The sequence below is a fragment of the Lygodium microphyllum genome, chromosome 18 (assembly GCF_053477565.2).
Source record: "Lygodium microphyllum isolate KBCC chromosome 18, Lygodium_microphyllum_v1.1.10, whole genome shotgun sequence".
Classification (NCBI taxonomy): Eukaryota; Viridiplantae; Streptophyta; class Polypodiopsida; order Schizaeales; family Lygodiaceae; genus Lygodium; species Lygodium microphyllum.
In genome coordinates, this window is record NC_141152.1 from 142112366 (window position 1) to 142127709 (window position 15344).

The following is a 15344-nucleotide window of genomic DNA, read 5'->3' on the forward strand; positions in this document are numbered from 1 at the left end:
GATAGTCTTATAAGCAATCTTGCTAGGAGCACATGGGCTGATCTGAGAGATGCAATGTTAAATACGGCTATAGAGGTTTTTGGGAAACCAAAGAGCAGTCACAGATATGTCAAAGGATTGCCATGCAAGAAATGGTTTGATTATGAATGTAAGGCTGCACGTAGAAAGCTGAAAATCCTCCCTAAGGGACAAGAACAAAGTGAGGTGGAAAAACGATATAATGCTCTTTCGCATAAAAAGTGATGACCATATGTAGTGGTGAAAGAAAGTGAAGATGCTAGGGAGAAAATTGCAAACCAAATGGTCAAGTGTTATGGGGGATTTTACAGATGCTGACATGCTATCATATGTTTCAGAACTTTACATGCATAAAGGGGTACAACCCATCAAATGTGATGTACATATGCAGTCATTTAGTGCTCTGTTCACTTTAGAAACATTGGAGGCAGCCCTCAACAACATGGCTAATGGAAAAGCATATGATACTTTGCAGTTGAATGAGGAGACGTTGAAATGGACAACAAAGGAGACGAGATTGTTTATGTTGCATGTGATAGATCATGCTTTTGCATATGGGTTTCCCCAAGAATGGCAGGAGAATTGGATACAACTGTTATATAAGGGAGGAGATCGCAATTTGCTCACAAACTACCGCACGATTATGGTTAATTCAGCCATGGTAAAGCTATTCAACACTATCCTGGAAATGCAATTGAGTAAATGGGCAGAAAGTAATAACAAAAGAGCTTATGGACAAGTAGGTTTTCACCCTGGCCATAACACCATAGACCAATTGGTTACTTTATGTGTGCTTATGGATGAGAGTCCGCTTGAGGGAGCAACCTTGTATTACTGTTTTGTGGATTTTAAGAAGGCTTTTGACACCGTACCAAGGGTTGGCCTATGGCAACAAATGTAAGAATTAGGGGTCCCAAATGATCTATGCATGGGAATTTACAAGATATATCAACGAGTGGTGTGCTGCCTCGAAGGTCGCAACGAGCTATCACAAGTATTTGAGAGTAATATGGGAGTCAAACAAGGTTGCCTCCTCTCCCCTACATTATTTGGTTTATGCATTGATAAGCTAGAGGAAATACTTCTCACGGCTATGAATGAAGAGGAAGCCAAAAGCCCACATATTGGTATGTTTGCCATCTTGCTCCTACTTTATGCAGATGATGTGGTCTTCTTTACATATATTGGGAAACATATGCAGCACTTCATGGGGATTCTTGAATGGTTTTGTCAAGATAGTGGTTTGACGGTGAATGTATTAAAAAACAAAGCTAATGGCTGTGCGCACCAAGCAATCAAAGACCCCACCAAAAGTACATTATGCGAGACAGTCTATAGAGGTAGTATCTACTTTCAAATACTTGGGGATTGAGATACCTGCAAACCATATATGGTATACATGTGTGGATCGACAATTAGTGGCAGGGAAAAGCAACTATTATCACTTTGAAAACGACTGCAACCATACGGATACTAAATGCTGGAAAATACATTGTATGATTTTTTATGCATATGTTCTATAGATGGTATTATATGGAGTAGAAGTTGGGGGGGGGGGGGGGGGGGGGGGGGGGGAAGCATCTCCTCATTTGCATGGAACGACATTGAGAAGCTGCAAAAAGCTTTTATTCATAGACATTTGGGCATTAAAAGCACCATACCATATGTGCTTATGCTTTTGGAAACTAGTCGTCGGCCAATTGAGGTACATGCTATGATTCGAGTACTGAGATATGCCACCCGAGTATGTCAAATGGATGACAGTATGCTTCCCAAACGGGCATGGGATGCTAGCACACGGTTACAGAAAACGTAGAAAAGTAAAGTGCTTTCAACAAGATGAGTGTTGGATATGCGAAAATGGTTTAAAGGATAGGGAGTGGATAGATATCTAGATATGGCATTCAAAGATATATGCGTGGACACATTTCAACCAGACGTCTTATAAGCATATCTAGCAAAACATCAAAGCAAGGGAGCAAATGGCAAACTTGCTTATTACAGTATGCATATCTATTCTTCATGTTGAGAATCCTACATGCACGCAGAGGCACACACGCAGCCATACATAGCCAACCCACTCTCAATGGTATTTAGACGGACTATTGCACGACTTCGAACTCGATCACACACTTTATTGATCGAGATAGATGCATGGAGTGGACAGGTAAGAGAGACGAGGTTATGCAAGTTGTGCGGGCTAAAGAGTGTAGAATCAGAGGAGCACATGATTATGACATGCCCAACATATGTACACATATAGGTTGACTTTGATATCCCTTTACAAGGGCCACTTCACTAGTTTTTGACCACTACTCCTATATCGAAGTTAGGGACTCTCATCACCCACATATTATGCTTTTGGGAGAACCATGATGTATAGATCGTTCTTTCACCGTATCTACCCTTTCCTACCATGGGGGAGGAGAATCATTGCATATCAGGAAAGGTCCCATGGGTCATAATTTGGCCTTCCATGGATGATAACAAACTACTCTACTCTCTCTCTCTCTCTCTCTCTCTCTCTCTGTGTGTGAGTGTGCAAGCAGGTTGCAAAGAGCTAGAGCACTTGTGTGTCAATATATGCATTCTCTGTAGAGCCGTTTGGTGAGCACCCTTACCAGCTTGGAAGGAGGGCCTTGAGGGATGTTTAGGAGTGACAATCGAGGATTTCTTCATGGTCATGTTGTTACTATGGTCAAAGTGAGGGTATGCCAGCAGGTCCATGTCAGCAAAGGTAATGGTGATAAGTTGTAGGAGTCAAGGGAGGAAAGCGACTGCATGGAAGGGTTGGTAGGGAGGGAAGTTGGAAAAGGAGAGGGCCATCGAGGGAAGAGTGGGCATGAGTCCTAAGGGATGCCTATATTATCATACAAACATATGTGATCATGCGCATAATCAATTCCCATATGTTATATAAAATGTAGAATGCAATTCCACATGCATGTAAGGTGCATATACACATTATTATCCATATACACATATGTGTGTGGATCTAACCATATGTTAATATATTTGTTCAATCTACTTTATATTGTACATTGTAATTTTCCTCTTTATTTACATAAGTTGCTCGATACAATTGTAGCAGATTTGGATCATGGAATTCTAATAAATATTAGTTCTCTCTTTAGAAATATCCTTAAATAACAATAGCTAAGTTGCTTCTTTGGGGTGTTTTTTGTTTTAACGTAACTCCAAAGGTGAAATCAACCTTTCAATAGCTTAGATTAGTTCGTGGCTATTATGGTACATCTACAAAGGGAAAAAAACATTCTACAAGTAGGATGCCAATATTAAATGGTTGTTCCTTTCATCATCCATATTATGATCATCTAATGTAACTTGGGACGATGGATGTCATGTTCATCAACATGTAATCCTTATTTTTAATGAGTTTTTAATCTTATTGTAATATAAAACATTCATATCAATAAAGTACTAGCTCAATGTTATTGTGAAACACAGTGAACAAAGGATAAAAATACTATGTTATAAATTGTAGTTCAAAAAAGAGAATCAAAATACGCTTGAGGTTAAGAATTAGTATGGCTACTATTTAAGTGTGTATCCAATAATGCAATGTGCAATCAAATCTTTGCTAAAATACTTTTGGTTGCAATGAAGCTACCACACAAAAAACTTCTCTTATTAAATACACATGCTATTATTATGGTACACAATCTCTTCTCCCATGACACTCAGTGTAGCCCAATTACGTTCACAATAATCATTGGTGTAGTTCACGGATTGTAGACATGATGCTACTTTCTTCTCCCTTCCACTCAACAATACGAGGCGACACCTCAACGCAATCACTCACCTTCAAGTAAAGGACTATAAGTGAGATGCAACTGCTTATCATAGAGAACCCAATGCAAAAAGAGCTGGAACAATACTCACCAAACCCACAATCATGATATACTTTAGAGATTTCTTGTATCGAAGGATCTTAACATGAAACTCAAGCATGTTTTGTAAAGCTCCATGTGCCTGAAAATGTGTTCTTGCATATACGCATATTTCTAATGTGTTTGGGGTTATGATAACTTATTTGAGTAATGAAAAAATAATAAATTATTTTGCTCACATTAAAATTTCACCCATAAATAAAGGTGTATAAACATTTCTACAACACATGCACAAACACACACTCACTTCACATATTCAACATCGCACAAGTGAATGTATTTTTGCATATAGATACACAACTAAAGTGCACGAAATACATATGATTATTTACATACTCCGATGACCTATCTCAATGAACAGCTTAATCACATTCCTAACATTTCACACATTAAGCATGAAACACCTTGTATTTTACGTGTAACACATGATTTTATCTTTTGTGAGAACAAGAAGTGGCCATTTATGACAACCAAGAAGCAACCATTTATCATGGCCACTTCCCTTTGATCACAAAAGTGCAAAGGGAATGAGATGAAGCCTAATGAGCTTTGCAAGTTCGTGGGTCTAAGTAATAACACGGGCCAAGACAACTTTAGAATAGAGAATGGCATGCCTCAAGAGCTCTTCCCATGGGGAGACGTATGTATCATAGTAAAATAGGATAGGTTCCTTTACTAGTATCAAAGCAAGAGATTTTAAATAATCCTTTTTAAACCTGTCTCTTAAGGACCATGATCACTCAAAGTAATAAATGGTGTTGCATAAGTATTGTCTCCCAAAAAAAAAAGGAAAAAATATTTGTATATATACAAGGTATTAGAGTGTGCAAGTGTGGGGATGTATAAGGTATTCCTTTTTCTCAAATCCAAAATAAAGGATTATGACATTTATATATATGGGAGGGAGGATGCTTGGGTGTAAAGGTAGGGCAACACAGTTCACATAGATCAAATTCGAATTCAAGAACAAGGAATCACAAAGAGAAGAGGGAACCTCTTGCTTGTGTGTGTGTGTGTGTGTGTGTGTGTGTGTGTGTGTGTGTGAGAGAGAGAGAGAGAGAGAGAGAGAACCTCTTCACATGATGGCTTTGTGTCATCATGTATCTTGTAATCCAGTAATCTTGTATTTTTTTAGTAATTAATACAATTACCTTTTACGGAAAAAAAAAGAGAGAGAGAGAGAGTGTGTGTATGTGTGTGTGTGTGTGTGTGTGTGTTAAGTATACTTAAGTCCTCTTAGGCACCTTACTGACTTTCAAGACATCAAATTATTTCGGGGTGCCATTTGCAACCCAAAAAAAAAAACTAACAGCCTAAGTTGCTAAATAGATCATGATCCTAAAGCAAGTAACAAATTTACTTCCATCCTTGGGCGTGCAACTATTTGTTTTTAATTGAAACTTCCAACCACACTCAACTCAAACTAAGCCTCTTGCCATTTTCAAGCAACTGGAGGTTTATCTCCACAACAAAGAAACTCCCTATTCAGCATATCACTGTGATGAAGGATCCAATGAGGATGTGAAACTGGTAAATAAGATATTACAACCTAGCTCCTCACGCATGTTTAAATTTCCTTGACCCATCATCCAGCACCCTTCCATAGGAGAGGATTATTTGAATACATGTTTAAAAGAAACATCTCCATGTTCTAGCCGTTCTCAAGATCACATCCTTTCACTCGATCTGCTTGATTGGTCACAAAAAGGCTTCACCTTTCGGTACTCTGTACTTATGGTAAGTTAACCAGAAAATGATACACACTGCTGCTTCAAGATACAGAAAGCAGCAATTGACTTTAATAGAGCATGTCACACTTAGGCGACTTTCCCTGGGAGGCCGACAACCTGCCATCCATCACAAAACTGAAGACATCCTAACTAATTATGTTTCTGAGCCATTTCTTCGATTGCTACTGGCAGCCAAAGCAATAAACTTCAAAAAATCTGCCATTGAAATTTCATGCTGTCCCCCTGTTCTTTGACCATCATAGTTCCTACGCTCATTATACTCCAATGCAGCTGCTTTTGATGTCTGAGCATTAGACAACACTCTTTCGAAATCTAACTGTTGCAGCGGCCTCGGGGTCTGCAGTGGACATGTAAGCTTTTGATTGAGAACACTCAGCTAAAGCATACAAGATAAGACATTCATGGCTTCTAGAAATGCTCCTTATACGTTTCTCTGTTTTTAAGCAACAATGCAAAACAGGAAGCAGATGTATAATATACAGGTTTTCCAAGCACGCGCTAATGACTACACCAAAATACCTACAGGAAGCATGCAAATTTTTCAAGCACAGGCTAATGACTCAAACCAGAATGCCCAAAGTGCATACAAGTTTTTAAAGGACAGGCTAATGACTCAACCAGAATACCAAAAGTCCAAACAAGGCCTAACAGGACAACTCTGTTCCTTATTGGACAGGTCCACCACATTTGGCAGATTAGATTCCCTACCAAAGTCCGAAAATCCAGAATCTAAACTTTAACATTCAGCAATTATTGGCAATTGACGCACTGATGGAAATAATAAGCTTTTCAGCATAAAAGACAAAAAGTGAGGTAGAGTATTAAAAATGTAAGAGCCAAAGTGTCAGCAAGGAGCACAATATATAATGAAGTGCTCATGAGTTTCAAGCATCCAAGAACTGACACCACCAACATAAAGTGAAACTGCAGTTGCTGATGCTTTAAGCGACACCCAGCACTATAGGCATCACATCATGTCACCAGGAGATGATACTTTTTGCAGTTGCTTTCCTTATTTATTTACATAAATATTTTATTTTTATTTTCTTTAGTTGTTGTTGCTTTTTACCCCCAGAGTTCTCTTGGATTAAGCTAGGATCTTTACATGGCCAGAAGAGGCAGCCATTGGGACAAATTGGACTAATGGTTTGTCTAAGCCTTAGGACTGGTTCCTCATTTAATGGGCATTGAAAAATAGAATGCCAGTGGTTTGAGATTGTGTGCTTAGCCACTGGAGATGGTGCAAAACAATGAGCATGGCCAAGACGAGATAATAGAATGCCAGTGGTTTGGGATTGTGTGCTTAGCCACTGGAGATGGTGCAAAACAATGAGCATGGCCAAGACAAGAAATGCACATGTGAGAATGCTCACATAATAGAAGTCACTGTAACTGAGCCACATTACACTTTTTGATGTGGTTGCAATGATAAAAGTTGCTCAAAACAACTCCAGGAATGCAAGGGTCACCATCCCTAAAATTAAGGGAGTTACTATTTTTAGAACCCAGAATCTGTTCGCATCATTATTTTCTTTTTGCATGAGGATTAGTTCTTTGGTCTATGCCAAGGTCAAATTTTGCATCGATCATGGAGAATTTTAGACCGGAAGGTTTAAACGGGAAAATTGTTACATGTATGCCATGTGGCACAAATTCCCAAAAGAGAGAGTATTAAAAAAAACATAATAGGCATAAGGGGCAAATCTGAGAGTGAAGTTTTGAGGAGTTGAGGGCAAATTGCTGCAAGTACATCAGCTGTGGAGAGTACTTATCTCTGACTCATGTACAGAGGTAGAGCTCGCTCCCTCTGGTCAACTCTCTCTCTCTCTCTCTATTCTCACAGGAAATGCTATGCATGATGAGCTGATTCTATCGAATGTACAATTTTGTGTTTTCTTTGCACTTTTGCTAAGGCAAGAGCCTCACTGTCTAGGTTTAGGAGCAATTGTTGGCTTCTCCAATGTAGGAATTAAAGGAAGTAATGACCATGCCATACAAACTGGACATGTTGGGTAGTAAGAACAGCGAATTCAAAGATCTGCACATTGTAATTCTGCACATGAATCATTGAGTTTGGTCACACAAAATGCTTTCCTAAAAGGGATGTTGTTCTGGATATGTTGGACAGTAAGAACAATGAATTCAGAGATCTGCAGATTGCAATTCTACACATGAATCATTGAGTTATGGTTACAGAAAATGCTTTCCTAAAAGGGATGTTGATTTGGTCATGCTGTACTGTCCTTATGCAGCTGGGATTTACTCAAAAAAGATGAAAACCAACTGTTAGCAGGTTGATTTGGTCATGATGTACTGTCCTCATGCAGCTGGGATTTACCACAAAGAATCTTCAAATTCTTGACCTCCAATGGCTGGAATTGCTGGAATTTTCTGAGAAGGATGAGAAATGGCTGAAGGATGAGAATGAGTGTTGAGGGGAGAAAATTCTGACTTTTATTCAGAGGAAATGGAGATCGGCTGCTGCCCTCTCTAAACAGCCATCGTCGCTGTCACCAGCTGCGAGGGCACTCAAAATATGCTGTTGCCTACTACCAAATGCTATCACCTGCTTCTACAAGGGCTTGGACCGTAGTTGCTTGGCTCCAAAGTGCCTCCTAGTGGCTGCAAATGACCTATGGGCAAGTTGCAAGCAGGCTCGTGTGTTGCAAGAGTCCGACGAGCAACAGACCACAGTTTGTAGTCATCACTGCAGGGCACATGACAAGTCGTGGATGCTGGAGAGTAGGCGACTGTTGCTGTAGGCATTGTGGGTGACCAGCTCACAGGCAATCAGCAGCAGCTGACGGCGACTGCAATGACTGGTGATGGGCGTGATAGTTGCACGCGACAGGGCAACTGCACAGCGGGCATGGCGACCAGTGCGAACAGGCTCACGGCCACGCCTGGCGGGTCAACGGACCCGTCCCCATCAGAATTTTTTCCAAAAATTCATTTTTTAAAAAATTTGCTTATACCCACTGACGAGGTTTCGCACACGTAAGCACAAGATCTCAGATCTGTGCAAAATCGGCTCAAAAATTTGGGGCTTTTCTCGAATTTGGGGATCTCAATACAGAATTGGACAATCTGACTCAAAAATTGCAAAGTCGGTGCACATTTACCCAAGAATTTTGGGGCTTTTCACATTTTAGTGAAATTCTTTCAATTTCACTGAAATTAGTGCATGCAGGACTTGGAAAATCTAGGGATTTGTCCAAATTTGGTGTGAGCAAGATGCAACAATGATATTTGTCTCAGAAATTGCAGGAATTTGTGACATTTTGTCCCCGACATTGGGGGTTTTTCATGTACATGCACAAATTGGGCTGAAATTGACCCAATTTCTCGACATTGAGGCACATTGGACCCCGTGCAATTTGGGGCTTTTGCGATTTGGGCAAAATGTGTGCAGCATTTGGTCATTTTATGTACATGCAGGTTAAATTCCACACAATTTGGACATCAACATTGGGTAAAATTTGGAGGTTTTGCTGAAATTGTTTTATTTTGGCAAAATTGGGCAGTCCTATGCATGACAAAGGAAATGCAGATGTGTGTTTGACGCTTTGAGCACAAAATTTTGGAGCTTTTGACCGTTCGTGTTGAATTTTATGCTCGTGGGTACATGTACAACAGAAATTGCAGCTGAAATTTTGGGATTTCTCATGTAATGTGATGCACATGCCTTTTGGAACCGCTGTAATCAGTTGGATAATGCTGTAGCACTTGGTTTGGTGCTTCTGAAAACTCAATTACAGATCTGAAATCTGTACTTCTGCATGGTCATTTATTGCTGATTGGTACTTATTTGTACCTTGGTCACTTGGGTGACAGTTTGGGCCTGCATTTATTGGTTTTTTGGTCACATTTGGGCTGAAAACCATGGGTGGCAGCAATGACAGCAATAATTTGATGCATATAAAGAAGCTTGAAGACGTACATAATTTTGCAATGTGGCAAAAACAGTGCTACCATATCCTGTTACAAAAGAAGCAGGCAAAGCCGATCAAAACTAAAGGGGCAAAGCCTGCGGACATGGATCACGACGATTGGAATGAGTTGAATGAGCTTGCACGCTCAACCATAGAGCTATCGATTTCTGATGCCTTGCTCTTCAACATTGAAGGTTTGGATTCTGCATATGCTATATGGACTAGACTGGAAGAACTGTATGCACAGAAGAGTGCTGCAAGTAAAGTGTATTGGCTGAAAAAGCTTAAGGATTTGCGTATGAAAGAAGGTACAAAAATGTCTACTCACTTAGTAAGTTTAACTCCATTTTGAGCCAGCTGGTTGCCTTGAAGTTCATGATTGATGAGAAATTTAAGGCTACTTTCTTGCTTTGCACTCTATCAGAGAGTTGGGATACATTCATGACTACTATGAACATTTCTAATGTGATTCTTTTGTATGCTGATGTAGAGAGTGCTCTACTTATGGAAGAGATGAATCGGCAGAACAATGCATCCAATAAGTCTTCCAGTGCTTTGCATACTAAGGGCAGATCACAGCAAAAGGGTAAATATGATGACAAGGGACGCAGTAAATCACGTGGCAAAGATGTTGAATGCCATCATTGTGGCAAGAAGGGTCACTTTAAACGTGACTGCTACAAATGGAAGAAAGAGAAAGGAAAAGGCAAGGAGACAGATGACTGCAAGGAAGAGAAGAAGGACAATCAGCCTAAGAAGAGCACTGTAAAAATTGAAGAGGTAAATGTAGTCACTCATGACAGTGACAGTGCGAGTGATGTACTCTTTGTCTCTTCACATTTTGGTGCACATGCTCTACTTGCAGATACAGATGATGGCATGCATACCTGGATTCTTGATTCAAGGGCTTCCTTTCATGTCACCCCTCATCGTGAGTGGTTTTCCGCCTATACAGGGGGTCGACATGGTGTTGTCCATCTTGGGGATAACTATGCATGTGAGATTGCAGGTATTGGCAGTGTGCAGTTACAGTTTCAGCATGGCTTTGTCTTTACACTTCAGCATGTACGGCATGTACCTCAGCTCAAGAAGAGCTTGATTAGCATAGGGCAGCTAGATGATGATGGTTTTCATACCACCTTTGGTGATGGAAAATGGAAGATCCATAAGGGATCTAGAGTTATTGCCAGAGATTGCAAGAGTGATACTTTGTATCCACTTCATGTACCTAGTGTGCGTGACCATGTTGTTGTCGTGACCGAGCAGCCAAGAGTTTCTTTGTGGCATGGCAGGTTGAGACACATGACTCAAACAGGAATGAAAGTGCTTTCTCGTTTGGGTTACTTGCCTTGTCTTCGTTATGCTGATTTTGAGCACTCTGATCATTGTATTTATGGCAAACATGCACAGACTTCTCACAAAAAGTCTCTTTCTTTGAAATCTTCTCTAGAGTTAGTACATTCAAATGTATATCAAATGCCAAGATTATCTTTAGGGGGAAAGAAATATTTTGTCACCTTTGTCGATGATGCTACACGGAAAGTATGGGTTTACCCTATTCGTAGCAAGAATGAAGTGCTTGACAAGTTTAAAAAATTCTTGGCATTGGCTGAAAATCAGACAGATAAGATACTTAAGTGTCTTCGCTTTGACAATGGTGGGAAATATGTGTCCAAAGCCTTTCGGGCATTTTGTGACAGCAAAGGGATAAAGAGGGAGCTCATTGCCCCTCATAATCCACCCCAAAATGGAGTTGCAGAGCGTATGAATCGGACCATACAAGATAAGGTCCGTACGATGTTGTCTCATGCTGCATTATCCCATGGTTTTTGGACAGAAACTGTTATGACAGTCGTTCACTCGATTAATTGGTCACCAGACAGGTCTTTTTGGGGGGGGGGGGGGGGGGGGGGGGGGGGTTTCCCAAGAAGCGTGGTTGGGCAAACCACCTTCATATGCTCATCTAAAAGTGTTTGGCTGCAAGGCTTTTGTGCACATTCGTAAAGAAAAACGCAACAAACTTGAGCCAAAGTCCTGTAAATACATTTTCCTAAGATAAGGTGACGAGGGTGAAATGGGGTATAAATTGTGGGATCCCGAGAAAAGGAAAATAGTACGCAACAATGACGTTATCTTCCGGGAAGATCACATGTACAAACAACCCAAAAAGACTGAGGAGGTCCGTAGGGTTGTATTCTGAGAAGAAATACCTTTTGGACAGCAAAATGTGCCCGTTGTACAGCAGCAAATACTTGCTGTAAGTGAACCTGTAAATGCTGGAAATGATCAGCCATCTATTGCCCATGAAAATGAGCCATTACATGTGCAAGAACAGCCAGCACAGCAAGCTGTTAATGCTGATTTGCAGGCTGAAATGCCAGGACAGCATGATGAAAATGGAAATTTGCAGGAACAGCCAGCAAATCATGACCATTGGATTAGGAGATCGTCTAGGGCTACTAGACAACCTGACAGATTTGTTCCTGGTGCAATTAATGTGGCTGAGTATGTCATGTTGACGGACTGTGGTGAACTGTCTTGCTTCAAGGAAGCAATGGACAAACAAAACAGCAAGAAATGGTATAAAGCCATGCTGTCAAAGATGGAATCTCTTGAAAAAAATGGCACTTGGGACTTGGTGCAGTTGCTTAAAGAGCAGAAAACCCTTCCGTGCAAATGGATTTACAAAATGAAGGTCACTTCTGGTTCCTCACCCAAGTACAAAGTAAGATTGGTTGGAAAGGGGTACAAGCAGGAGCATGGAATTGACTTTGATGAGATTTTCTCTCCTGTAGTCAAGATGACTACATTGAGAACAATTTTGGGCTTGGTTGCAATTGAGGATATGGAGCTCATATAGATGGATGTTAAGACTGCGTTTTTGCATGGTGATCTACATGAAGACATCTATATGCACCAGCGTGAAGGGTTTGTTGAACAAGGGAAAGAAAAAATGGTATGTAAACTCAAAAGGAGTTTGTATGGGCTGAAACAAGCACCAAGAGAATGGTATCATAAGTTTGATACATTCATGCAGTCCCAAGGCTTTCATAGAAGTCAAGTGGATCACTGCTTGTACACCAAGAAGGCAGCAGATGGCAGCCTGACTATCTTGGTTTTGTATGTAGATGACATGCTGATTGTTGGCAGGGATACTCATGCCTTGGATTCACTGAAGCAAAGTCTTCATGGCAACTTTGACATGAAGGATCTTGGTGATGCAAATCACATTCTGCGAATTCTCAAAGATGGATCGAAAGGCTTACTCTATCTACTCTATCTATCTCAGTAGGAGTATATCTCCAAAGTTTTGCAGCGTTTCAATATGAAGGGGGGGAAAACAATTAGGGTTCCATTGCCTCCATATGTGAAACTCAGTGCAGAGGACAGCCCTACATCTGATGATGAGAAGGCTAAAATGGCCAAGATACCATATGCTTCAACTGTTGGAAGTTTGATGTATGCTATGGTTGCTACACGTCCTGACATTGCTTTTGCAGTGGGAGTGGTTAGCAGATACATGGCAACCCTTGGTTAAAAAACCTTGGGATGCAGTGAAAAGTATTATGAGATACCTCAAAGGCACAAAGGAGTTGTGCATCTGCTTTGGAAAGCAGAAGGCATCTGTTGTTGGCTTTACAGATGCAGACTATGCTGGTCATGCGGACTGCAAGAAGTCCACTTCTGGGTATGTGTTTACTTTCACAGGAGGAGCAGTCTCTTGGATCTCCAAGCTACAAAAGTATGTTGCATTGTCTACTACAGAGACAGAGTATGTAGTTGCCATTGAGGCACGCAAGGAGGCTTTATGGCTTTCACGTCTGGTGGGAGAGCTTGGCATCACAGAGTTACCTGTTCTCCATTGTGATAGTCAGAGTGCTATCATACTAGCACGGAATCCTATCTTTCATACAAAGACAAAGCACATACAGGTGAAGTACCACTTCATTAGAGATGTACTTGACAGAAAGAGCATTGAGCTTGTCAAAGGGCATACAGATGATAATCCTGCAGACCTTCTCATGAAGGGTCTTCCAGCAGAGCGGTTTGCTCATTGCCGACAGATAAGAAAGAAGATGCACATGTGACAATGCTCACGGAATAAAAGTCACTGTAATTGAGCCACATTACACTTTTTGATGCGGTTGCAATGATAAAAGTTGCTCAGAACAACTTGAGGAATGCAAGGGTTACCATCCCTAAAATTTGGGGAGTTACGATTTTTGGACCTCAAAATCTGTTTGTAACCGGCCTGTTCACTAGGAAGGGCGGTAGTGTACAACCAAAATAAATAAATGCTTTCACCCAATTTACCAGTCGCCCACTTTACTTGAACTTAAAGACACAGAATCAAGAAGACATACAGGAAGCTAGAATGCTCCTGTTGCAACACATACACCCTGTTGGCCCCTAAGTTAGACGCCCCTTGCGGTATTTCTTTATTTTTAAAAAGAGAAAGTACAATGGGCTGTCTTTCACCTATTCTGGGTGAAATTTGACAACATAACAATACAATTACTGACCCAAATCAAGTTGACCAGGAGGGGAAACTCTGCCCAAGTCTAAATCTTCTGGTTGGAGTGCAGAATTGACCATTTCAACCTGCTGTATTTACTAGTTCAGACCTGTTCTGAAACCTGTTTACAACTCACATTGTTCCCTGTACTATTCAGCCCACTGTAATTACTGGTTCAGACCTGTTCTGACACCTGTTCTCAGCTCATATTGTTCCCTGCACTGTCCTACATCATTTGGGCCAAGTGCCCCTTGATTCTGACATCAATTGGGCTCTGACTTAACCTCTGAACAGTCCAAAAACAGTATTGATTCAGTGCTGTTTCAGACACTTACATGGTGAGGTTACCACCCTCACCTGTCCCTGCTGGGACAGCATACAACTGCTCCTGTTCCTGGAGAAAGGAGGCTCTTGCCTCATGCAAAAACAGTATATTCCCACACAGCTGTACCTGAATCAGAAGAAAGGCCCTTGATTCTGCAGCATAACCATACTGTCAGGGAGAGAGAGAGAGAGAGTAGGAAGCAAAGCTCAGCCCTCTGTGCATCATAGACAAGGTAGACCAGCTCTCAAGAGCTCTCCATCTGCAGCAATCCATCTCCCTTTCACAAAAATGAGCCCCCCATGCATTGAAACTCGTTTTTGTGCTGCCCTCTCTCTCTCTCTTTTGAGAATTTATGCCCAAATTGTGGCACATGGCATACATGTAACAATTTTCCTGTTTATACCTTTCGGTCTAAAATTCTCTATCCTCGGTTCAAAATTTGACCTCGGCACAAACTAGAGGATTAATCCTCGTACAAAAGCGAAGATAATGACGCGAACAGATGCTGAGGTCCAAAAATAATAACTCCCTAAATTTTAGGAGTTGCTTCCATAGCATTCCCACTAGTCTTCTAACTATCTTTGCAAACTATGACTACATCCAAATCTGTTATGTAGCTCAACCGAAAGTAAATTTCCACTGATGACCCCACATGGACTAATCTCTTGAAGATTTGTCCATCTTCACTTTGAACTAGTCTCTTCCCGGCTAGTTCTTCAACACACTTGTCCATATACACTTTCACAAGTCTCTTCCAAGCTTGTCAATCTACAGTGCCATCAGTCTCTTCCAAACTTATACTGGACCTTAACTGTCCAATCTTAACTCACTAGACATTCCTGTCCGTTTCACAAATTGGCCATGCAACTCAGGCGTTTAGATTTCAACAGG

At 40.9% G+C, this 15344-nt stretch overlaps 1 protein-coding gene across 1 annotated transcript in view; it reads right to left on the reverse strand.

Annotated features, from left to right (window-relative positions):
* Positions 1 to 5268: 5268 nt before the first annotated feature.
* The window catches only part of LOC148021460 (uncharacterized), a 32301-nt gene continuing 22225 nt past the window's right edge, over positions 5269 to 15344 (reverse strand). The window contains exon 5 of the mRNA XM_087699351.1: positions 5269 to 6017. Within this exon, the coding sequence (XP_087555477.1) occupies positions 5814 to 6017 (204 nt within the window). The 3' untranslated portion in view covers positions 5269 to 5813. The remainder of the gene's footprint in view (positions 6018 to 15344) is intronic.